The 26,155-nt window shown below is 33.6% G+C and overlaps 4 protein-coding genes across 4 annotated transcripts; 2 read left to right on the top strand and 2 right to left on the bottom strand.

The window, feature by feature from the left end:
* Positions 1 to 1,322: 1,322 nt before the first annotated feature.
* On the bottom strand, positions 1,323 to 2,267 carry LOC106123796 (histone H1). The gene is made up of 2 exons (XM_013320203.1): positions 1,739 to 2,267; positions 1,323 to 1,696 (listed from the first exon to the last, which is right to left on the bottom strand). Exons 1-2 carry the CDS (start codon positions 2,154 to 2,156, stop codon positions 1,467 to 1,469), a joined length of 648 nt encoding a protein of 215 aa, XP_013175657.1. The 5' UTR covers positions 2,157 to 2,267; the 3' UTR covers positions 1,323 to 1,466.
* A 3,392-nt stretch (positions 2,268 to 5,659) lies between these two features.
* Positions 5,660 to 13,957, top strand: LOC106123795 (reticulocyte-binding protein 2 homolog a). Its single transcript, XM_013320202.1, has 8 exons — positions 5,660 to 6,464; positions 9,361 to 9,392; positions 9,848 to 9,930; positions 10,009 to 11,603; positions 11,712 to 11,993; positions 12,262 to 12,457; positions 12,762 to 12,808; positions 13,233 to 13,957. Exons 2-8 carry the CDS (start codon positions 9,361 to 9,363, stop codon positions 13,404 to 13,406), a joined length of 2,409 nt encoding a protein of 802 aa, XP_013175656.1. The 5' UTR covers positions 5,660 to 6,464; the 3' UTR covers positions 13,407 to 13,957.
* Positions 13,958 to 15,249: 1,292 nt separating this feature from the next.
* LOC106124145 (uncharacterized) lies at positions 15,250 to 17,088 on the bottom strand. Its single transcript, XM_013320614.1, has 5 exons — positions 16,774 to 17,088; positions 16,290 to 16,453; positions 16,018 to 16,193; positions 15,840 to 15,928; positions 15,250 to 15,764 (listed from the first exon to the last, which is right to left on the bottom strand). The coding sequence occupies exons 1-5, from the start codon at positions 16,860 to 16,862 to the stop codon at positions 15,344 to 15,346; spliced, it is 939 nt and encodes a 312-aa protein (XP_013176068.1). The 5' UTR covers positions 16,863 to 17,088; the 3' UTR covers positions 15,250 to 15,343.
* A 224-nt stretch (positions 17,089 to 17,312) lies between these two features.
* On the top strand, positions 17,313 to 26,000 carry AspRS (aspartyl-tRNA synthetase). Its single transcript, XM_013321856.1, has 13 exons — positions 17,313 to 17,467; positions 18,840 to 18,966; positions 19,566 to 19,731; positions 20,213 to 20,348; positions 20,892 to 21,069; positions 21,611 to 21,755; positions 22,348 to 22,499; positions 22,953 to 23,119; positions 23,890 to 24,005; positions 24,422 to 24,576; positions 25,047 to 25,158; positions 25,451 to 25,510; positions 25,826 to 26,000. The coding sequence occupies exons 2-13, from the start codon at positions 18,850 to 18,852 to the stop codon at positions 25,927 to 25,929; spliced, it is 1,608 nt and encodes a 535-aa protein (XP_013177310.1). The 5' UTR covers positions 17,313 to 17,467; positions 18,840 to 18,849; the 3' UTR covers positions 25,930 to 26,000.
* Positions 26,001 to 26,155: the final 155 nt, after the last annotated feature.

Raw genomic sequence — 26,155 nt, 5'->3', positions numbered from 1 at the left:
TAAGTATAATTTGTTACCGTTTATTGCATGCATTTTTTTATTATATACATAGAAATGTAAGATATCAGTCGTTATATAAAGGGACTATGTTAAGTAAAGTATTTTTTTATTAATTAGAGCTGTATATAATAAATTAAATGAATATATGCCGAATTTTGTTTTTTTTTTTCTTTTTTACCCATTACCATAATAAAAATAGCGGGAAAATCCTGTCCGAAAACGGCAACAGATAAAGAAAGATGCAGAAAGTCTAAACCCAGCAGGAGTCGTGACTATTTTATTTTTAATACAGGCTAATTAATATTATTATTTACTGGATCAAAGAATATTAGAAAAGTATGTAGTTGTCTATGGCTTTGTTATATGAAACACGTAATAAAATATTTTGATGTTTCCTGAGTGGTTTATTAAGAGATAGAGAACTTCAATAAGAAGGTAGTCTTAACAAATTGCATCACAGATACAAGTAAAAAGGGTGTCCTTGTAATAAAGGTAAGTAATATTTTAAACTCTGCGGCAATCGCACCTTTCGGACATTGTGCGAGAAATCGCTGTATAGCAGTTTTTTTTTATTAATTTCTCACATTTTTAATAAATGTATTTCTGTCATTTATGTCATTTTCATTGACCACTTAGTTAAAATAGGATTTAAATATATATTTTTCTGACGTACGATTTTTGACATTTAATCGACCTACTTTACTACCTAATTAATTTAGTAGACCAAATAGATTTTTATATACGACTTACTACGATTAACATATCTCTTTGATACTAATATTTTCATGTATAAGACCCCCACACTGTAAGCCACCCATATAAATGTGAATTTTACAAATACTCCATCAAGCTGTTTAAAAGCAGATAAAAGCATAAATAAGTGATCTGAAGTCCAAAAACCTGTTTTAAAAAATTGTCATTAAAAAAACCTTTTTTATCAACTGATTTATGAGTAGCATAAACAAAAAAACCGATTTCTATTCGATTCGTGGGTTTTTGTTTTTTAATTATTAAATAGTGTTTGAAAGTATTGTCAGGGTAAACAATTACAAATTGTTATCTTCCAGACTATGTTCTACATCTGTGCCAAATTTCAGCGAGAAACCTTCTAACTTCCAGCCATTACTGTAAACATTCGTATTTCTAATATTAGTAAGATTGCAAATTAATTACCCGAACCAATAAATTGGAATAATTTATTATATAAAGTCTTTTTTGAACTGAAATTATACGGATGCGTATGACAATAGATAAAACGCTCATCTGGTAAACTGATCCGCTCTCCAGCGTCAACTAATCATTAATATTTAAAAAAAAAACACTCAATTTTTTGTACTATTTATTTTACAAACATTATACAATTTAACTATAAATAAATAAGATTGTGTATACCGCTTAACCATCTAGGTCACAAGCTTTGATATTTGATTTTACGTTTTTTGCGAAGTTGTTCAATTTTTTGACGGTTAGGCTTTTGGCTTCATTTTGGGCGGTTTTATTATTGAGCCAATACTCTTTCTCTTTGACATCGCAGTTTTCTTTTTAGATGGAGTTTGTATCTTCTTCATCTTTGACTGTTTTGTGCTTTTAATTCTAACACTTTTTTCTTTTTTTTCTCCTTCGGTTACATCCAATTTTCTTTTGACACCGTCTTTTTTCTTAACTTTTTCAACATCGGTTGCTGTTTTATCAGTTTTTTTAGTTTTTGTGTCAGATTTTTTAGTTTTTGTCTTTTCTTTTTTGTCTTCAGTTTTTTCGGTGATTTTCTTTTCGACTTTCTTCAATTTCGGTTTGCTTTTCTGTTTGTCCGCGTCGGGAGCGAGTTTGAATGACCCTGACGCACCTATTCCGTTCACTTGCACAATAATTCCAGCTTCAACTTCACTTTTAATGAGTTTCTTTATAATATAATTCACTTTCGCAACATCTACGTTATAGTTTTCATGCATATATTTTTTAATAGCATACAAAGAAGTTCCCTTTCTACTCTTCAAGGTAATTAATGCTTCGTGAACCATCATTTTTACGCTTAACTTCTTTGGCACTTCCTCATTTTCATAATTACTTTTTAATTCTTCATTAGATGGTCGTTTTATGGTTTTTTTCGTTTTTTTGGGTGGCGTCGACTCCATTTCGTCCTCGTAGCCGCTAGACATTTTCGTAATGTTTTATCTTCTATATTAAAACTTTTAACTAACACACACATTAGTTTTTACATAATTATTATAAAAACAACGTGTTGTGTCTAATAAAAACTTTTGTTGTCTTGTTGTTTAAACTAATTATGTACTTTAATTACTTTTAAAGTTCAAGAGTGCAGAGGGTACTTAACCTCAAATATTTTGAAAGCAACATAGCTTGAAGTATTTCGAATTAGTCGGGTTATATCTTAGCTATCGATTATTTTATCAAAGAAATCGGCTAATGTTATTCCGTTTGTTCAAAATTATATGAGATTTTATGTTAACTAACGCAAAGTCTTATTTGTAAAGGTAAAATTGATAAATGCCAATGATTTTGAAAAATTTGATTGTTACAAAAAGCATAGTTTCGCATATTCAAATGTCTTAAAAATTGAAGTAAAAGTTGTAAGGGGTTTTAAACCTTTTTCTAATAGCAATAAAATAACAGTATCTCATTGAGAGTACGGTTAATTAAAAAAAAACTTCCCATACTTGTTATCGTAAAATTTCGTTGCAGATTATTCAATTACGATATTTATTAATCTAAATTTTTTGTTACTACTGCCTATGAACACATAAGTCTAAGTCGTTATTCCTACCTGTGTAGTACCCTCATTACACTCAGCGTCACTAAAATCGCACCTCTCTGAGTTTGCACGAAAAATGGCCGTAATGGCTAGAAACGAATTATATTTATATAAATATTGGTATGTTTGAAATGGGTATTTGAATAGCTTCACATTATTAATAATAAAATCATGAAATCATTAGAACATTTATCATTATAGAGCGTCGTCGAGCTGGTCGATAGTAAGGACGCTAGTTACACCACCTAAAAAGAGTATAAAAGGGTCTATCTGGATGAAATTGTGTCCGTTTCCCGGACTCGGGGTGGCCGTGGGCAAGGGTCATTAAATGCTGGTCTGTACATTACTGAAATCCTGGAGAAACATGTGGTGGTATGCTGGTTATGTCGGTGATGGATTCGTGTTCATGCATGATAATGCTCGTTGCCACACCGCGGCTATTGTGCGGGATTATTTACAGGAGGTGGGAGGAGTGGGAACAAATACCCCACGAGGCTCTTGCGACCCTTGTAAGGTCCATGAAAGATCGCATGGAAGCCGTTATCAAGGCAAAGGGGGGTAACACTAGGTTTTAAGAACTTTTTTTGTATTTATTAAGTTTTTTTTAAATTATTAATTTGCAAATTTGTACATACCCTATTAATTTCTCTTTCGTCTCGTTATAAAAGTAAAATTGAGTTAATATTCCTGAAAGCTAAGGAAATTACCTTTCGAATGATACCCTCAAACCACAATATTGCCACTGGCCTGTTGTGTTAAAATAGTATTAAAATTATTTTTTTCGGATATGCGATTTTTTTTGACGCCGAGTGTATAATAGCTAAATCAATAGCTAAGTTATAACCACTATGAAGAAATGAGAAGAATAAAACAAATGCTACTAAGAATGCTTGCATCTCACAATAAATAAATGTTTTCTTGATTTGAAAAAACAAGAGGTGCTTAGTCGAGCGGAGAGATTAACCGATAAGTACTTGATTTCAACCGAAGTACGTTTGATCCCTGTTTCTTAACTAATTGATAGAATGAAATAATCATCTTTGACGAAGTGCAGTCTAACCTACAAATATAAAACCTTTAAAATATATTTGTAAATGTGCTCTAGATTTAAAATTATATCGCGTACTTTTTAATACATTATTTTTTCAGTAACAAAATACAAAGTTCATGTTTCATGTTCATGTTCATGTTTCACGTTGAATTCAATATTCCATACAATAAACATTTTAAATGTCAAGATTTGTATTTTCATAGTTGGTACTCGTGGTCAGAAAGCATATAAAAACAACTTACATTTTTATAAATATACGCTTATAAATACGCTGTAGGATTGAATTTTCTTACATAAATATTTCGAAAATGGGCATCATTTCAATAACTACAGTAAGCGTCGAAAACTGTTCATTATTTTACTGAAAAGTTAGTCTAAAAAAAAGTTATAACTTTTCTAATAAATGTGTAATATAGGCTAGAAAATTAAAATATATATTTGACATATAACGCCTTACGGATTGAAATAGCAATAATTCGAATTGAAAACTTCCGAGATTAACTTATAATCCCGTTTAACTTTTTAATTATACGTCATTGTGATAAAAATCATGATTGTATTGTAAGATTGTGACATTATCAAGGTATTCATAAGTGACTAGCTGTTGTCCGCGACTCCGTAAGCAACCTATGCACATCTATGCCAAATTTCATTAAGACTCGTTGAACCGCTCTGGAGATAACTTCAAACAAACATCCATCCATCCAAACATTCTCATTTATAACATTAGTAAGAAGTAAGATATAACAAACAACGTATTTCAATAAGTATGCATAGCCGTTTTTTTTTAATTGTAAAAAAAACAAGTTTGTTTTCTAGTCATATGTTTATTGTATAAGGTTAATAGAATATTATTAACCAAATTCTCAGCCATTTAAAAACAATAATTAGATAATGCTTAGATTTCTCGATAAACCTTCAATTGCTTTGCCTAGAAATAATAAATCCGTATTCTACAAAGAAGACAGCGTAGGACTGGCGACTTTAGCGATCTCGGTCACTTTGGTTGCTACGCCAAGGGAGTCAGTATCCTACAAAAAAGAATCCATGTAAGATTACTATTTACCAGGGTCGTTTTGTCTATATCAGACGTCCGGGTGGAAAAATAATTTGGCGCCCCGAAATGTCCCCTCGGAGGTCAACCTCTAGTGTAAAAGAAAAAGGTTCTGGAATGTTCGAGGAACCAGGGCCGGTTTTAGTGTTTCCGACGTCGTGGGCGAGATTTTTGCGGCGACCTCTTTTGTGGTGTCAGAAAAAACTCTATGGATAGGATATCTAACGCCGCTACAGCGAGGACCAAACTGGAAACCTCAGCAATTTACTTTCTAAATGAGGAAGACATTTCCCCGTACCTCCAGAGTATTATGGCGTCATATAACCTTTATGTCACCGTCTCCCAGGGTCGCTTGGTATGCCATCAGGGCCCATCCACGACCACTAGGGTCTCTTTGGTCGCGTAATCGAAAAGCTAATCGTTTGTTACAGCCCGGAATTAGACGTGCCGAATCGTATTCTCCGACTCATTATATTACTTGGTAGTATAAATACATAACTAGACAGAATGATTAGCGTAGAAGTATTTATATTTGTTACTGATCAAACTGGCTATTTGTTAAGAAAAAACAAAACCAAAAATAACACTAATAAAAAATCATACTGATAACTGGTAACATAGTTCAATACTTATATAATACAAAAAAAACGTAGTGATCTAAAGAAGATTAAGTATAAGAATTTAAACTAAATATAAAAACTCTTTTCTATTTAAATTCAGCCAACCCATTGTTTTTAAAATAAAACCGTGCAGAAACGCGTTTACTCATCTCACCTTGAAACAAAAGATAAGTTTCGCGTCATTATTATTAGCCTAAATTCTAACAGTATCCTCCATAATTCTTACAGCAAACCTTGATATAATAAGCAAAATTTATCGACCTTCTTATGTGTGTAACATAATTTAATATGTATAAAATAAATGTTTTATTGTTCCTAAATTGAGCTCAAAGTATTTCGTCGTCGTGTGCACATAGAATCCATACAATAGTGATGACATCACCACAGATTAATAAATACGTAACGAAGTAATGATTTTTTACATGGCTTGAAATATTATCTTTACCAAGATGGAATACAACTCAATATTCCATGCTATCAAACAACAAAAGATATTTTATTGCAAGCTTGACGTTCCAAGAATTTATACTCTCGCTCATTTCTATTGAAAAATGGCACGTGCAAGAAAGAGATAAATATACGAAACTCGTTTACAATTGAATTAACGAGAGGGTATTGGGGTCACAGCACGTGTTTGAATTTCGAAACACGTTTCATCCAATACGGTGCGTTCGTAACCAGCGGTTTATCATTGGCCAGACTTAACCGGTACCAGAAAACGTCAAGTTTCAGTAAAATCGATAGCGTGCAACGCTTCTCCATACGGAACGAGCGATACTGTCGCAATTCCGTTATCGCTCCCGGTCGCATGGTACCGATGTCGCTCACTGGAGGATGAATCTTTTACGTTATTCGTGCCGCCATTTCGTCGCGAAAGATGTCCGGAGTGACCGTATTTATGGCGTTCTGAATTCGTTCTCCGTGGTTTTTTGTGCATGCCGAGCTGTGTTTTGACAAGATTTCACAGAGGTAAGTGATTTTTGTTAAATTTGATATCGAACATCCGTCCATTTTGATCTAGTTTTTATTCTGTGACATTGTTTATGTTGGTGTTTTGTTGCATTACACGTCACGTTGCAAATATCGTTTCAAAATTTGAACGAGACTGGAGAATTTCTTCGAAATTTATATTTGGAACGATAAACGAATAACTTTGTAGTGTTATGGTTGAATCGATATGATTTTGTATTCACCTGTATTAGTAATGGTTGTATTTTTGGTTGTTTTGGTTAATATTTAATGTAGAGAGTAATGTAAACATGATGTCTGTAACTCGATACATGTTTTTGTATAATGTGTCATATGACATGTATGTGATTTTAAGCATCATAGTATGTTACACTTAGGGTTCTTATTGCTATGGGAATAAGGTCGAATTTCCCGTGGGTATTTATTTGACTGGCTTACTTAATTAGTTTGCTTAGGGTGTCTCTGTTCGACGTGCTGGCAGTGCCGGGGCAAGTTTCTCTTTCTTTCTTGTGATTTATTTATAGGACGAGCGAGGGACGCGCTGCCCCCCAGGGCGCTCTATATTTGTTTTAGTGTTGGAGTTGTCGATAAAAATAAATTCATCGATATATTGACTTATTCGACTTTAATAGTTTTTTTTTAAATTAATTATTTAAAAGGAATTAAAAGGATTAAATATTTGTGTGTACATTTTGTAAAACAAAGTATAATATCTGAAAGAATATGAAACCTATTTGCCTTGCTAAAAACCCGCTGCGCGCCTTTTAAGGCTACGCTTGCCAGTTGCATTGTAACCTTCTGTAACTCTAAACGTGATTAAAAATGCCGTATCGTTCAGAAATTCTTATTCGTCGAGTGTTATATGAACACTCACGCTCAGATAAAATTTCTCCTTGAGGTATGAGGTCCTATTTACCATCAAATTTTTCTCTTTTTTACTTACTCTCGTCTTCTGTCATAACAAATGCTGTCAAAAATTGCGAATGTGTTTGTCTTCTTTCTCTGAAAATTATACCATGGCCAGTGATGCATTTTTATATGTAAAGATTATGATTTAGTTGTAAAAATAAGTATTAATATTGAATTCAGTTGTATTTCAATATTTATTTAAATTTTATATTCTATATATCTACTCTTTATTTATGTAAAAATATAATTCATGTAACAGAAATAAATAACCAATGAATATGTAAATGATCGTATCAATATAAGATATCTCATTTACATTAATTTATTTCTATAAAGTTAGTTCACTAATGATATTTTTACATTATGTATTACTCAATGTATTTTAATATTAATCAATGTTAATCTGAAAAGTCATTAGTTGAATGAAAGCATCGTAATATCGATAAATACCGAAACGGTACAACACTAGTACAAAAAATGTCTGCCGTTGTTGAGGCAAAGGGGACTACTGCTTGACGATAATAATTCCAACAAACGAAAATATATTGTACGCAATACGCAATAGAGTTCAATTTCCAAACCCAAGGACGTCCCTTTGAAATATTTCCTTTTCAAATGACAAGCAAACGACTACCTTAAAGTCAAAGTATAAAGTACAATTTCGTTTGGAATTTTTATCAAGTTGTAATAATACAAATTTAAGATGGAGACAATTCCGTAGTTTTTTTTTGTTGCGTTCTATACAATAATTTATGTGGGGTGAAAAATGGAGTCTGACGGTAAGCGCCAATGGCTCGGTTTGGGGAGCGATGTTTTGTAGAAATCACATGTGAGTTGTAAAATTACGAACGATTTTATTACTTGGTGGGTAAATATAAACAAAATGCTAATGCGTTTGACAGGTCAAGCTGTACCATATGACCTTTTTGTACATTTTTTATAACCCATCTTATTCTATTACATTAATTTCTATCCATATAAATGTTAATACATACATTTTAAAGTATACAATAGTTGGGAATCCATTTCCGCCTAAAATCGGACGTTTAAACTCGGTTGTTTTATATTCACTGGCATCTGTCAAAACGGAATGTTTGTAATCTATGACGGCTTGTTTAGGCGGGTTTTTTTTTGTTTTCGATTATGCAGGCACGCATTTTTACTTTGTCAACATATTTATAGTAGGCCTAAGCGTGTTGGTAGGTTATAGCGAAATGGTATAGTTTTCAAAATTTCCTAGTAAATTACTTGGGTCGAAATAATCGTATACTCTGGATAACCGAACTTGCTCCGTAGGCTCTTCGTTCCTCATAATGCTCTATATTTGATATTAGTAAGGAGTAGAGGAAATACACCTTGATAATATGGTCTTGCCAGTATGCTTTTTTGTGAATTACCCAATATTCTCGGGAAAATCAGACGAAGCTTAATATCACTATTTCTGTATTTGATTAGGTGATTTGATTTACTATTTTAATTATTTATTACAGGTAATTTTGTATTTTGCACGATTTGTTCATAATATCGTGAAATTTCACTGCACTTAAATATTACTATATACTATAATAAAACATGTTCTCTATTTTTCCAAAGAGAATGTGAGAGATGACAATATTTGTTTTTAAATTGTGTGTACAGTGGAAACCAACTCTTATTTACATTGTGCAGTTTTACTCTTGGGATTTATATTCCTCGTAACATCAGCTATTGGTCAGTTTTACCTGTGTTCCGTGTAAATCTAATAATGAACATTCTGGTCTCAAATATTACTTGACTTAAGATACATTCAGGTCAAGTGACGGTAAAAGCCGACTTTATAGTCTTAAGTACTCAAACAGAAGTTCACACGATGTTTTATATATCAAAATTCTTTTAGATGACAACATGTTTTTAGACAAGTTTTTTTACAGTGGAAACGCACATTTAAGAACACAAGTTTAATTAAAATTATTGTGAAAAACTGACGCTTTCTTTTATTTAATTACAGATGCAGCAGCCAATTTATCAAGACCAACAGGGGTAAGAATCTTTTGTCTCATAACAATAGGCATTACAGCCGACAAAAATCTATGAACTAACGAAGTTTGATGCAATTCTTATTTCGTTAAATATATAGTATACAAGATTACATTCAGTAGTAGACGATCTAAAGCTGACGATGATGATGAAACTAGGGGAAAATATCTTCTTTCTGTAGTTCCCACAGCTGTAGATTAAACGAATCTGCATATGCGGATGTCTACGGGCAGCGGTCATTTTTTGACTAAATTTAAGTGGCCCTTTGCTTCTTCGCCGCCTTACGCTATAAAAAAACATAAATTATCTATTCCTATTTTCTACCACGAATATTATTATTTTATTTTACTATCTGGAAATTGCTAGGCTTATTAAACGCAGTGACAAATAGGCCTAGTGTATCCTCTTTCAATTAATAGCGCTTTTAATTTTTTTAACAAACCATTTCATTTTTCCAGTGGGCAGCAGGGAGCGGCTCAACAACAGATGCTTCTATGCCCCGTCAGATTAGTATACGAGACGCAAATCTTGGTTCAACCTGGTGGGTGTCTCTTCAAATTACTTCTAGTCTTCTCTTTTAATATCTGCTATTCTCTAATTCGTATCATATGTTTTCCAGGTGAACAAATACAACCGAATCAAACGATATTCATAAATCCACACAACCCTCCACCATGGATACAGAACAGACCACAAAACAACGTGATGTACGTCCAACAGATGGCGCCCAACAACTTCATGCAACAAATACAGCAGCATCCAGCACAAAATCCAATATACATCCACCAAAACTACAACAACATACAGCAAATGATACCACAACAAATTATATCTCAAGCTCAACACAAAGAAGTGCGCACAACAAATGTACAAATGACTAATATGCTGCAGAGAAACCCACCACAATCTTTACAGCCAACCCCCGGTCCATACAACACAGCACCGAGCGAGCCTACACAAAACACTGCCACTGCAAACTACGGAGTAATACCTGCAAACTACATGCAAAATCAAATCACGCAAAATCAAATAAATTTCATTCCAACAAACGTTAATAACAAACAAATAATACAAAACGTACAAACACCACCTAGACCGGCTGTAACTACAACGAACGTTATGAACTTTCAAAGAAATATTGAAATGCAGCAAAATATACCAAGACCTGTACAGCAAACGTTCCAACACGAAAGTAACATGATACAAACATCGTTGCCACAGTCGATAACAATGGTACCAATTCAGCCAACACAACCTTTACAAAGACCTAATGACACGCAAGATCAAATCACACAAATACGACCAATGCAAACATTGGTCGCCAATAAACCAACCTTACCACCAACATCAAGCACAATTTCAAATTCCACACACGAAAGAATAGTAAAAAAAATTGCTGCTGTCTCCCCAAAAGGTAATATTACTGTAAACACATTAGTTAACACGGCACCAAAAAATGTTCCTTCATACAGCTACAGACCTATCCAACCTAGACCACAGCAACAGAGAAATATAGCATCCAATTTAACACCTAATAATACTCAGACCCAAATTAAAGGTCCACCTAAATTACAGCAGCCTTTACCCTACAATGCAAACCCACTTACCTACGTCATGACATCGAATTATACCAACACTGAACAGAGTATGTTTAATAGAAAAAGAAAGAGTGAATCGCCTGATGAGGTACAAAAGAAAATGATGATTAATCACATACCACAAAAGAACTCACCCGTTGCTGTAGTATCCTCAGTTCAAACAAACACTGTCAGTAGTATCGGCGTGAATACAATGCCAATGCAAAAAACACATAAAATGCCTCCAAATATTAGTAGAATGCCTACTATGATACGTAATGAAGAAACTATAAAAGACATACAAAGAATGGAAGTTCAAACGGTCAAAGAAACATCGCAAAGTGAAACAGAGAAATTATTAAGGAATACAGTATTTACACAGGCAAGAAATAGAGTTTTATCTGATAAACAAGAAATTATAAGTACAAATGTAGTAAAAGTGGAAACTATTACAAGTGATATTAAATCTGAATCAATACTTAAGAAGGAGCTTGAAAAGGAACCAGCTAAAAATATGGAAGAAAGTAAAAAGGAGTTAGTTAAAAACGAAGAAGAAAATAAAATAGAATTAATCAATAAGGAAGAGGAGAACAAAAAGGATTTAGTCAAAAAGGAAGAAGAAATAAGAAAAGATTTAATTAAAAAAGAAGAAGAAATTAGAAAAGATTTAATCAAAAAGGAAGAAGAAATTAGAAAAGATTTAATCAAAAAAGAAGAAGAAATTAGAAAAGATATAATCAAAAAGGAAGAGGAAAGTAAAAAAGTTTTAGTCAAAAAGGAGGAAAACAAAATAGAATTAATCAAAAAAGAGGAGGAAAACAAAGAAGCAACCAAAAATGAAGACAGTGATCCAGTATTTGTTCAAGCAAAAGAAGAAAAGATAGGCAAAGATGCAAATGATGTTGTAAAACCAAATATAAGAGAAATTAATGTACTTGGGAATAGTAAATCAAATGATAAGAATGGTTTTGTTTTGACACATGTACTAGATGGATATGTTATACAGGAATCTAATATAGCTTTCCCTGTAAGTATTTTTTTTAATATTTAAAGCATATATTTAGCTAGCTATATTTTGAACATACTTCAAAAAAAGGAGGTTATAAATTCGTCTATATTCCTATTTCAAACGTCGAGTCTAAAAAAAATTCTTTTTTGTTCTAAATTCAAATTTATTTAACATCAATTCTCTCATGACATTTTATTTCTAAGGCCAGTGGTACTATGATAACCATTTTTAAATCTATGATTTAATCCTCTTTATTGAAATAATTTATGTTATTTAACTATTTTAGATCCGAAGACCATTAAAAGAGAAACCACTTCCACCAAATACAGTCACAGAGGTCAAAAAAGATACCAAAGTCAAGCCTGAGAACAGCACTAAGATCTTTAATTTATCAAATCTGAATTTAAATGACGCAGAAGAAAAGAAAAAACTGGCTGAAGAAGAGGAAAATAAAGACTGTAAAGAGAGTGTTAGTAAAAAAGGTAACATAATTGATTTATTTCTTTCTTTTTTCATTTCTCTTTCCATAAAATTTTACCATGACACCTGTATTAAAGAAAAAATTCTCTACTCTATAGAGGGATGGCAACATGTTATTGTTAATGGAAATCTGCAATACCTTATGTTATAAACAAAACAAATTCAGTTCAGGGTACTACTTTACATGTACATACAAGGAATGATAAAAACTAAGTTCTTTTTAAGATCTTTTCTAAAGATTTAAAGATTATTTTTTCTTGGTAACCTCTTAGCAACAAGAATTTTATCGTGCATGTTTCTTTTCAGATAACCCTTTTGCAGCGCTTAAGACGGAGACAGTAAAAAGCTGGACGGTATGTTTTTTGTTTAATTTGAACTTATCCCAACAAAAGGCCCCTGAAAACCTTTATTGTCGCTTCTCTTTGTGTCCAAGATTAGTTACTTATAGGATATAAATCTATTGATTAGTGATTGTAGGGAAATGATAAAAACGACATGCACTGTGGTTAATTTATTTGAATCTTGACTAGAGGATAGTAAGAGGAGTAACAAAAGAATTAACATAGAAATAACTATTGTTAGGAAAAAAATCTGACACTGTGCCGGTGTACTGGTGCAACACTAGCATTGTTAAAATGTCAAACTTTATGTCCCCTCACTAATCATTCTGAAACTAGACTTTGTAACGAAAGCACGTCATTCGCGCCAAATGATTCTATCTAATAATGTCTAAAACTATAATACAATAAGTTATTTATTCAGTATTTTACTTTTCAGGTAAAAGAATTGACGGAACATCTTGTTAAGTATGAATGGGAAGAAACTGTGTCAGTGTTACTTGAACATGAAATTGACGGTGAATCTTTATATTTAGTGTCAAAGAACCAATTAGTTAGTATCGGTATTAGTGAAGAACATGCCGATATTATCTGTGATTTTGTTAAGAGGTAAAGTGTTGGTAATCGGACAAAAGTGCAAAAAATACCTGTATATATTAGTTTTAAATTATTAAATTTGCTAAAATACTTCATTGTAACTTGATTGTTTGACAAATTGTCATCCCTCTTAATAGAGAATAAACATAATTCTTTGAAAGAACAACGGTAATTAAATTTTATGGTAATTTTTACCAATATATCTTAAAACTGACAAAGATGTGTTCACTTTCTTTAAACTATAAGCTGAGATAAATTTATCGTTCAATTCAAAATGAATGCAATAATAAATAAAGTAAGAATTGCAAGCTAATCTGTTAATTATTAGTATTGGTCTCCATTGCCACTATCCATGTACAAATTTAAAAAAAAAAGTTAGTAAGATATTATTATCATTGTACATGTGATTCAGTAGTAAAAAGCAATTGAATAAGCTATGGTGGTATTAAGCATTGAATTAAATATGTAGTAAAAAGGTTCTATGCCCCATTCATAAGACATAGCAAATGTATACTATTTGTAAATAAACAAATTGTTAAATTTTATTATAAATAATTTATACACAAAGTTATTTATGTGTTTATTTATTTATCTGTGTGTATAAATTATTTTTTACTAAACTTGCCGCCTTTTGATATTTGGTGAAAGTTTAATAGAAATGTAATAAATTATTTGTAAATTTTTAAATGTACTTAAAATATGAACAATGGGGTACATTTTAAACATAAATTAAGAATTAACATTGACTTCAAATTCTCTGGCTCAATATTAAACGTCCTTTTGCATTATTATTATTGACATTTTTCTTGTGATCTCAAAAATGTTAAGATAATGTAACAAGTAGAAGTAAACGAAATTATAAGAGTTTGTTTTAGTGTTTTAAATAATTTCCACTGTACACATACCATAAAACTAGTAATAATACTAAAATAAAGTAATTTTTACTGTGAATAAAAAAAACTACAAACTCACTTGCTTGAATACAAATCTTTGATTTTACAACATGATGTTTTAAGTCGTACTAAACACGAACAAAATAAATAAAGGTAAAATTTTTGACAACTGTTTCTCTAAAATATTAATTCTATTTAAATTAAGCTTAAGAATATTGTTGAATACGTACCAAAACCACAACAAAGATCCATGGCAAAATAGATTAACAACATGACATTGACATTACGCTGTTAGTCTATGGTCAATATTTACGATTTTTTAGATTTTCTACAAAAAAAAACAGTATTTTTAGGTTCAACAAATAATCGACTGCTTGGTAAACATATACAAATGAAAATAAATAAATTACTGTAATATAAATGGATCTTGTGTTAGTACCGACCTAGTCAGCTGATTTAAGTAAGGGACGATTGACGCCAGTAAAAACGTTGAAATGGTTCTCCATTTTAAATCTTCCTCCGATCAATAGTAACAAATTTTGTTGCTGTAAATGATAATGTTGGTTGAAGCTGTCTTCCCCTAAAATTATTCTAATGTATAGCCTCAAATAAGTGTTCATTGATGTTCAATATGGTCACTTTTCACTGCATTGATTGAAGTTGTACATATATGTTTTACAGAATTAAAGTTATTCTGTACATGTTTAGTGTTTTCATTTACTGACAATATTTTTCGTGTGCTGTCTTTGTCATGTTTTTCTTTTTTTTTGTTTAGCGGTTAAAATAGGATTACGAATTTGCGAAACTCAGAACGTAATATTTCCATCAAGATATGTTGTTCTTTTATTTGAAGTTTAAAATCTACATTGTAATTATATCGGCAAATAATAAAAAAAAATTAGACGATCCACCAGACTAGAAAAAAAATCTAAACACATTTTTAATTAAAGTTTACAACAAAGATACATAAAGGTAAAAAAAACAATTGTACGTAAAAAATAAATGAAGTCGTGTAGAAAAAATTACCAGTGATAGAAAAATTGGCCACGGTGACGTAGAATTAGTTCCTCTTTGTTTTTCCCATAAAATTTACGACTTGGGCTAGTGGCGCGAACTTTCCTCGTCGACATCTTTTTTTCAGCATCATTTCCGGCACTTCTTCTGACTCGATCATGGATGAATCCATGGTTTTGGAAACCAGCTCCTCGGAAAAATCCTCGGTGTCGTTCTTTTCGCTATCAGAAATCTCTCTATATTTTTTGCTGTATTCTCCTTTCGCGCGGGGTTGAACCTTTTCGCGCCTACATTTCGGGTCATGCACGAATTTAGAATAGTCCGGCGCTTGACACATTAATGTTTCATAAAAAAAACGATCGGCTCTTCCATCTGCTTTCGCCCTTCCTTTACCGTGTTCTTCATCTGAACTTTCGTTGGAAGAGTGAAGGGCTGGCGAGCCAGTTAACTTCTTATGAGGTCGTTGACTGCAAATAGTATGTACTTTAGTGTCGTAAATTTGAAGAAATGCTTCGCGTGGTAAGGTGGTAAAAGGAGCTTACCATCTCTTGTTATCTCCGGCTACAAAATTTGGAGGAGCTCGCGGTGATTGCATTGGCGGACACCCTGGCCCAGCTTCGTCACCAACGCCCTTTTGACAAGAATTAGAATTATTTTTAAACTGCTAAATTTACGACTATTTGTGATTGTTCTCATTGTAGTTTGTAATTTGTAACTTACTTTATACCCGAAATGGAAGTAGCAATGCGAAACTTTTTCTACATCGGCCCAGGCGACGATGTACCGCGCCATACTGAGTGGGATCTTTGGCAGAAAGTTGGAATGGAATTTGCCCTGACAATAGATTGTGATTACATCTGTGTCCTTCACTTCGAAGACTATCCTAAATATCGTACCTAAATAAAGATACACAGATGATTGAATTATTACAGGTATCTTTAGAATTATTAAATAATTGTGAATGTAAAAATAAAAATCGGTTATAAACTAACCAGGTACAAACATGTTATAGTTAGTATCGTAGTTGCCGCTGCCTATCCAGATACCGTTTTTCCTTGACAGAGAAATAATATTGTCGCGATGGAATCTCACATCGAAATGCAGCACCACGTCCCTTGGTTCCTCACCTTCTTGAGCGCATAGATTAACCGACATCCTAAAATAATAGTATTTAAAAAAAAATATATATGGACTCCGCAACTGGTGATTTGGTCGATGACCAGATACAAAACTCTTAACTCCTAGTATTTGGGTTTATACTACAACTGTACTTATAGGATATGAACGTTATAAGATGGGACTTTAACAATTTCACTGTGCCTTTCTGCTTGCGTTGTCGTTTTTCTTTCGTTCCTAGTAAGTGGCTTCTATATTGCGACAACTAGTAAGTACCTACATATTTTGTGTATGGTGTGAAAAGCTCAAATCATCATTTGGATCATCATAATATCATTAGTGATTTTCACTCCGACTTACTTTCGGGCGTTGTCCTTAATTTTTCCACCAATTTCAATTTTGTCGCCAACTTTAAGCAAAGCGGGAATATTAGCCGTAAAGACAGGCATCTTACTCTAAGATTTGCACCGTTACAATAATATTTCACAGCAGTTGTATCCAGGTTAGTGTAAATAATATCTTTTGACATTTTGAACAAATAATTTAAACATAACAGCGATGTTTATGTCTTTTGTATAATTTATTAATCAATAAATATTGATACCGAATGTGTAAAAATGTGACACCTGCCACAAATCGTATTAAACTCTAGAAAAATTATTTCCTTTAAACTATAAACATTGCGAATGAATTCAATACAAAAATGTTGTTTTTATTCTTGTCTACTTTTGCTGTTTGAAAATACGAGTTAAATAATCCATGTTATGAAAATGGCAAGCTAGTTCTTTTTAATGTTGTAATTTTTTTACACTATTTTCAAAGAATTTGAAAGAAGCATAAAAAATTGGAAAACAATTATTGTATTGGCAGAATTTTAAAAGAATGATTGAATGTGTCAACATTACTTAAATGTCAAAGTCAAAAAGGTCACCTACTTATCAAAGTTAACCTATAAAAGTTTAACTTTTTAACTGATACGGTTTGTTTCAACAGCTCAATAATTGCAATCAGATAAATTGTAAATAGTAATTAATACAAACCTACAACTCTATAGGTAAGACGTTTAATAAGTGTTTTGCAATATATGAAGCAGAGTTATACGATTTGTTTCGCCTTCCCGGATACTTTCGGCAATTATGAATGTATTTATATGTGTGTAAAATTAAAATGTTTATTTGTAGCTTTAAAATTATAAAAGAATTGATACAATATTTTATTAATCATAATTAATAAAATTAGCAGTAAAATGATGCAACATACAAAGTATTGAATGAAATATTTATGACACATAATTATAATTTTTCTACAAAATTAAATAGTTACCTAAATAATGTAATAAGGGCTTATTTTATCTAGATACAATATTTAAATTTTATTACATATTGCAGATTAAGCCATATTTTCCATAGACATGTTTATTTGATCACAAGGTTCTTTTTTTTTACTAATTAACACCTCATATCTTCTCTTACTAATATTATAAATGCGAATGTTTAGATGGATTGATGTTTGTTTAAAAGTATCTCTGGAACGGCTGAATGGATCTTGAGGAAATGTGGCATAGATATAAAACAGTCTGGAAGAACACATAGACTATAAAGTTTTTTTTAACTCCCCGCGGACAGAGTCGCGGGCGACAGCTAGTATTAAATTTAAATAACAATTAACTCATAAATACAAGTATATTTATAGAGTACTGGAGTCTATTTTATACATACATTCATCATTTATGTAAATTATCCTTATGTATTGTGCTTATTATTATGTAAAGTGCATAGTGACATTGTAGTGACAACATACAGCATATCAAGTATTGACCCAATACTATGTTTATATTACGATAATATAGTGCTTTAAAATGATAAGATAGTTATTTATAACCTCCAGTTTAGACCTATATAACAAATTTTATGTGAAAATATTTGTGTTTTTTTTTTATATATCAGACGGTGGCAAACTAGCGAGCGGCCACCTGAAATCGTTGAAATAGCGAGGTGACTGTTGCCCATAGACATATGCAATTGCATATGTGTTGCCTACCTTTAATCGACGGAGGAGAGGGTGCACGGAAAGAAAATATTTTCCCTTTCCATGCATCCTCTCATCCGGAAAGTCAACCTCCACTTCCCATCCTTTCCTTATAAGAAAGAGGGTGGGCAGGGAAAGTGGACTATATAAGGCCTCCGGGATGCATTTGCAACAAAAAGATATAAGAAAACCTAATTTTATTATTAAAAGAATTAGTATAATTGGGAATTAAAACACTGAGGGAGGCGCTTAGCGTAAATTTAATATGTGAAATCCAAGGACTGTTTAATTAATCAATGACTGAAATAGCAAATGTCCCGTCAAATGACAATAAAAGCTTCATTTAACAAACTTTTTAATCAGATTTATGTGCAAAACAGGATTTTTTTTATTTCTAGTGTTATCAATATGGTGGTTTCAGAAGAAACCCAGCCAACTGTGGAGGGAGATGCGGCAATAAGTAAAAAAGCGGCAAAGAAAGCAGCTAAAGCTGCTGAAAAACAACAAAAGAAAACAGAGCATAAGGTAAATTGAATAACATTCTTATCTTACTAACCATATACATTTATTTATCACATTTCTAATATAATACATTTCATATAAAAATATATATATATACAAAACATATTATATTAAAAAGAGAACACCACCGGCTGCGGAATCCCATGACTCAAACAACCAGTGGTCAGGGCTGCAGACACAGGAACCTTCTCACGATGCGCGCGGTTTCTAGGATAACTGCCTTTTGTATCGGGCCCTTAATCCAACTGTTTAGCGAGAGCTTCTTGAGATGTTGGTCGAAGCTCTTCGCTATCAGTCCATTTACCGATACGACTATCGGAATAATGGTAGTCGATTTCATACGCCACATGGCGGTAACCTCGTGAGCCAAATCTACCAAATCTATCTTACTAATATTATTAATGCGAATGTTTAGTTGGATGGATGTTTGTTTGAAGGTTCGAGAATGACTGTATGAACATTGCTAAAATTTGGCATACATAAAGAACAGTCTGGAAGAACACATACTAATTAAGTATTTTATTTAGTCCGCGCGGAAGGAGTCGCGGGCGACAGCTACTATATAGTAAAAAAATGTTCTAGTAAGCCATTTTTATCACCAGGCAGCATCAGGACAGCAACCAACTGAGGCACCAGAGTCTGACTGCTCTGAGGGTCGATATGGGATCCGAAAGCTGATACAATCATCAGGGGAGCACTGTGACAGAGTATACACTGATGTGGTTGACCTTGGAGTTATGTTGGACGGACAGGATGTGTGGGTCAGAGGTGAGAAGTGCATCTATACATATTAATTTAATTAGAGTGTCTAAATTTAATATCGAAAATACGTATTTTGTACAGATAATGTATTTTCTTTATTGATATAAAAAAAACATTTTTTTTTTTATTTTTTTTTATTTTTGTCCGTCTGCCATGGTGTGTTTGTTCCGGGTAATCTGGAAGGGCTGGACCAATATTGATGGGATTTTGACGAGAAGATGCAGCCGGGAATGTTTCTTAATTCTGTCTATTAAATACAATAAAAGCTTTATTTAATGACCTCTGTAACGGACCTATTTTATCAATTAAGATTAGATTTTCAGAGCTAAACTAAGTTGTATGATTAATACCCTGTTCATAAAACATAAAATCTATGTGAAGACAATGTTTATTAAAGTTGGTTATATGGTTTTGATTAATATTTATTTGTATTTAAGACTTTCAACCTATATCTTTTAACATAATGTTTATTCCACAATGCTTCCAGCCCGACTACACACATCACGCGCTAAAGGCAAGCAGTGCTTCGCAGTGCTGCGTCAGAACTCCAGCACTGTGCAGCTGCTGGTCAGCGTCAGCGAGGAGAGGAATGTCAGCAAGCAGATGGTCAAATTTGTCGGAAGGTCAGTGAATGAGATGAGATATAGTGTCATCAAGGAATCAGTAAAACATGTCAGCTTCTGAACTTAATCCAAAAACTTCGATATTAATATTAATAATACTAGCTGTCATCCGCGACTCCGTCCGTAATGTTATTAAGCCTAAAGCCTTCCTCTATAAATGAAGTATACAACAAAAAAATAATTTTTCAAATCGGAACAGTAGTTTCTGAGATTAGCGCGTTTAAACAAACAAACAAACTCTTACGCTTTATAATATTAGTATAGGTAATAAACTTTTATTCGATTTCAAATTGCAATAAATAAAAAATTACAATGATGAAGAGAATTTTCTTACTTTCCAACATATTTATGATATTTTGTTACTGTTCAGTGCATTTTGTTTGAGAATATTTTTTTGAAGTCGTTTTTTTACCACTTTTTTTATTTATCTAACATGTAGCACAACGTTCCATATAAAAAAATGTATTATTTACCCTTCAAGTTTTTTTTAATATCAAATAAGATAAATTCAAAGACATTAAGGAAGTTTTTTGTTATCTCCAGCATAACGAAGGAGTCAATAGTGGATGTGAAAGGTCGTGTGGTGAAGACCAGCTCTCCGGTGGAGTCGTGCAGCGTGCGGGAGGTGGAGCTGGTGGCTGAGGAGGTGTGGCAGGTGTCAGCTGCTCGCGCGCAACTGCCGCTGCAGATAGAAGATGCCTCCAGACCGGAGAAGAATGATGTCAGTATTATTCATTTTGGCTTTGCTGGCTCCGGGATGACTTGACTTGCAATCTGCAGGTCCTAAATTCGAATCCCGTGTACCTATGTGTTTTTCGATTTACGTATATACATTTATCAGGTATCCTTAAGGTGAAGGAAAACATCGTGATGCAACCTGCACATATCTGAGGAGAAATTCAAAGATATGTGTGAAGTCAACCAACCCGCACTTGGCCAGCGTCGTTGACTATGGCCTAGTCAGCCTTAACTTAGGGTAGACTCCGAGTCCCTCTGTGGGTACTATGAGGGTATAGTGAGCTATATTACTAATTTTATTAAATTACCTATAAAATTGAGAAAATCTACAATTGAATAATACTACGAGAACTACTGGAAGACCACATAGGCTATTAATTCAGTTTTATAATACCTCCTGAACAGGGTCGCGAGCAGCCGCTAGTATATATATAAAGAAAGGCGTCAAATGGAAATAATTCTGCGTTTAATTTGATGTGTAGTGTTCCTCTTCCATTTTGTAACAAGGTATGGATGTGGTACAGGACCCGGAGGCGCTGAAGATCCGCGTGAACCAGGACACGCGTCTGGACAACCGCATCCTGGATCTGCGCACTCCGGCCAACCAGGCCATCTTCCGCGTTGAAGCCGGAGTCTGCAGACTCTTCCGTGACATCCTCACGAGGAAAGGTAACCATGTAATTTTTTTTTATTTCATTTTCCTACTATTATAATAAATTTTTTGTGTAACCCCAAAAAATATAGATAAGGCACTGTTTAAATGAACACGTGTTTTACCCTTTTGAAAGCTGATGGAAAGATATTATGGTCAGTCAATGTGGTTACTTACCTTACTAATATTATAAATGCGAATGTTTACATGGATCGATGTCTGTTGGTGGTTTAAGATCTTTATTTCTCCAAGAATTTACAAAATTCACTTACGAGAAACAATTTTACAAAAACATGAAAATTTTACCAGTAGTCAGACATTACATTTTACTAACAAATTTCTTTAATTTATTTTTTATTTATTTTTTTGTTTGAATATATTTCCGTAACGGCTGAACGGATCTCGCTTAAATTAGGCATAGATGTAGAACATAGTCTAGAAGAACATATTGACTACTTATTAAGCTCGTTTGTAAGTCGCTTGCGACAGGTTTCACCAAACTACTTAACAGGGTGTGAAACTTTTCTTAGACCTTAGATGTCCCCTTCAGTGCACCGCCCTGGGCGGTCGCCTTACTACGTTCTGCCCTAAAGCTGGTACTATTTGCAGGTTTCGTGGAGATCCACACGCCGAAGATAATATCAGCAGCGTCAGAGGGCGGCGCCAACGTGTTCACAGTGTCGTACTTCAAATCGTCAGCATACCTCGCGCAGAGTCCGCAGCTTTACAAGCAGATGGCTATCGCCGCTGACTTTGATAAGGTCGGATAATAAGACATTTGCCTGAAAAAGACATAAATGTATAAAAAATAATTAATACTGATATATAAAAAATACTAAACTTGATCAATTAATAGAGGTTCATAGTCTCTGCCTACACCTTTGGCGTTACAGGCTTGAGTAGTGTTGTATCTGCATATTTCAACTATATAAAATGTTTTTTTGTGCAGTAATAAGTGGTAATTGAGCAAACGGTAAATTCGCTAAAATAGCGAAATGAACTTTTGACCAGATGTGACCTTTTATCAACACAAGAAGAGATGCCCAGAAATAGGATGTTTCGTCCTCCTCGGCTAAATCCATCTCTTCAATCCATTCCTTCTTTATATGACGTGGAATTAACAGACAAGTCTTAAAGGTCCTTCGGAGTCGGATTATTCACAAATTAAGTTTTTTTTATTAGTTTTTAGTATTAAAATAGTTTGATATTTGCAGGTGTTCACTGTGGGTGCAGTATTCCGTGCAGAAGACTCGAACACGCACCGACATCTCACCGAGTTCGTGGGTTTGGATCTGGAGATGGCGTTCAAGAATCACTACCATGAGGTGGTTGACACAATCGCTGATACATTCACTGAAATATTCAGAGGATTACAGGAACAGTATGTTTTAGGATAGAAACTTTTTTTTTAGATTTAGAAAGGCAGATTTAGGTTTGGAATTTTTGTACTCCGTTCCATCATCATCGTCTCACTATACGTCCCCACCGAGGGGCTCAGAGTCTAACCTAAGTTAGGGGTGATTAGGCCATAGTCAACCATGCTGGCCAAGTGCGGGTTGACTTCACACATATTTTTGAATTACTTCTCAGATATGTGCAGAATCGCGATGTTTTCTTCACCGTAAGAACGTCGGATAAATGTACATATGTAAATCGGAAACAGAAAAACACATTAGTACATGGCGGGATTCAAACTTAGGACCTACAGATTGCAAGTCAAGTGCTTAACCACTGAGCCACCGACGCTCTAACTTCGTTCCATACTAAGTCAATAATTTTGATTAGATGGCAGATGGTAATTCTTTTTGTTTAATATGAATTTAATGAAAAACCATACTTTTAAAAGTATATATCTAACTTCTTACTATCTTACTAATATTATAAATGCGAATTTTTGGATGGATGGATGTTTGTTTCAATGTGTCTTTAGAACTGTTGAACGGATCTCGCTGAAATTTGGTAGAAAATAATATGGAAAGTCACATAGGCTACTAAGTTTTTTTTTTAATCAGCGTAAACAGAGTCATGGGCGACAGCAAGTCAATGTATAAACGCAATATTTTTTAAATTTTCTAAGTTCCCTCCTATCACATTTGACTTGGCACGTCGTAAACAAGAGTATTCTTGTAGCTAATGTGCCAACTTATGTAGATACGCTCGTGAGATCGCAGTGGTGGGTCAGCAGTTCCGTGTGGAGCCCTTCAAGTTCCTGGAGCCGCCGCTACGTCTGGAGTTCCCGCAAGCGATACAGATGTTGAAGGAAGCTGGTGAGAGACAACAGATGCTTAAATATATTTTTTTATACAATACTTGAATGGAGATATTAGAACCCCCGACTTCGTGACCGGAAATCCGTACACTTAACCATTAGGCTATTGGGTCTATAATTAACTGCTTATTTATATTATCATCACGTATACGACCACAGAAGATAGGCCTCAAGTACTAAGTAATTCCGTGTACAATCTTATGAGTGTGCTTACCCGACACCTAATTTGACTCCTCTTTTCCCTTCCCATGTATTAGTAAAGGATGGGAAGGGGAAAGTGAAGTTGGCAGGAAAAAAGACGCATAGAAATTGGAAATATTATCTTTCTGTATGTCCCCTGTTGTTAATTTAGACTTTTGTTTCATTAGCCACATGGAAAAAAAACATTGCATCATATTTGAACTCTGTTCCCAGGTGTGACAGTGGGTGAGGAAGATGACCTGTCCACTCCTGATGAGAAGCTGCTGGGTCGTCTGGTGAAGGCCAAGTATGACACTGACTTCTACATTCTGGATAAATATCCTCTCGCTGTCAGACCTTTCTACACGATGCCTGATCCTAACAACCCGGTTTGTAATTTTTTATATATTAATACGATATATAATGTTTTAAATAATTAATCTGGTAATAAGATGGTATGATATTATTGCTTTTATTAAAAAAGCAGCTATCTCCCGTGACTGAATGCGCGGAATTACCTTTATAAGTAGTCTATGTGTTCTTCCAGACTATGTTCCATATGTATAACAAATTTCATCGAGATTCATGCAGCTGTTCTGAAGATAATAAGTAACAAACATCCATCCACCTAATATTCGCATTTATAATATTAGTAAGTGTAAATTAGGATGGATGGATGTCTGTTTGAAGATATCTCTAGAACAGCTGAAAGGATCTTGATGAAATTTGGTATATATAACATAGTCTGGAAGAACACATAGGCTATTTTTTTTAAATTCCTCGCAGACGAAGTAACGAGCTACTGCTAGTTTAATTTATAAAAGTGTACTATTATTCATTAATATTTGTTTGTTTCCAGAGAGTGTCAAACTCGTACGACATGTTCATGCGCGGGGAGGAGATACTGAGCGGCGCCCAGCGGATACACGACCCCGACTTCCTGGCGCAGAGAGCGCTGCATCATGGCATTGGTTCATCATTTTCTTATTATTAGTTATAAGTCAAACAGTTGATTTATCGTGGGTTTCTGACACCAAAATCCATGGTTAAAACATATTATCTCAGTGTTATATAGAGATTTTGGGTTCAGAAACCAACGGTTAATATGAGATATTGTGGCGACTTATTCTCGTGTCACATGTCGCAGACAAATTTTGAAAATACGAGGAATAATTTTCATGAAAATGTAATAAATATGCATGTAGAAGTTACAAAATATATTTAATGAGGGCGCCACTTGTACTAATTATTGTAATTCAACAGATATCAGTAAGATAGCGGCCTACATCGAATCATTCAGACTGGGCTGTCCTCCGCATGCTGGTAAATTTTCTTTTGTTCTAAAATTAGAATTATTTTTCTTAAAATTATATTATTTGGATCATCAGCCTATAAAAGACGATTTTCAGTCAATATTAAAAAAAATTGTAGCGTATTCAAAAACCAAAAAATCATACTAATATTATAAATGAAAATGTTTGAATTAATGGACGTTTGTTAGAACGGCTGCATGGATCTCATAGAACTTAGCCTGGAAAACACCAAGGCTACTAATTATGTTTTTTTTTAACCGCGAGGACGGAGTCGCGGACGCCTGCTAGTTTCATATTATAATAATCAATTTGTATTATTTCTCAGGCGGTGGTATAGGTCTGGAGCGCGTAGTAATGCTGTACTTAGGTCTAGACAACATCCGCAAGACGTCCTTGTTCCCGCGCGACCCCAAGCGAGTTACACCATGAATTAATTTTTAACTATTCTTTGTATTTACACTTGTTTCTAAGATTGTCAATAAAATGTTTTATACATTTTATTTTTTTTATTTTAACCTTAAAATGTTCTATTTGAAAGATTTGATTGATTGAATAAGCACCGAAACTACTATGTTTGTTTCTATCCTAAGTTAGGGGTGACTAGGCTATAGTCAACCACGCTGGCCAAGTGCGGGTTGCTTGACTTCACACATAT

The sequence above is a fragment of the Papilio xuthus genome, unplaced genomic scaffold (assembly GCF_000836235.2).
Source record: "Papilio xuthus unplaced genomic scaffold, Pxut_1.1 DF825946.1, whole genome shotgun sequence".
NCBI classification, from domain to species: domain Eukaryota; kingdom Metazoa; phylum Arthropoda; class Insecta; order Lepidoptera; family Papilionidae; genus Papilio; species Papilio xuthus.
Note: the sequence above shows the minus strand (reverse complement) of the source record. Positions and strands in the feature narration are given on the sequence as shown.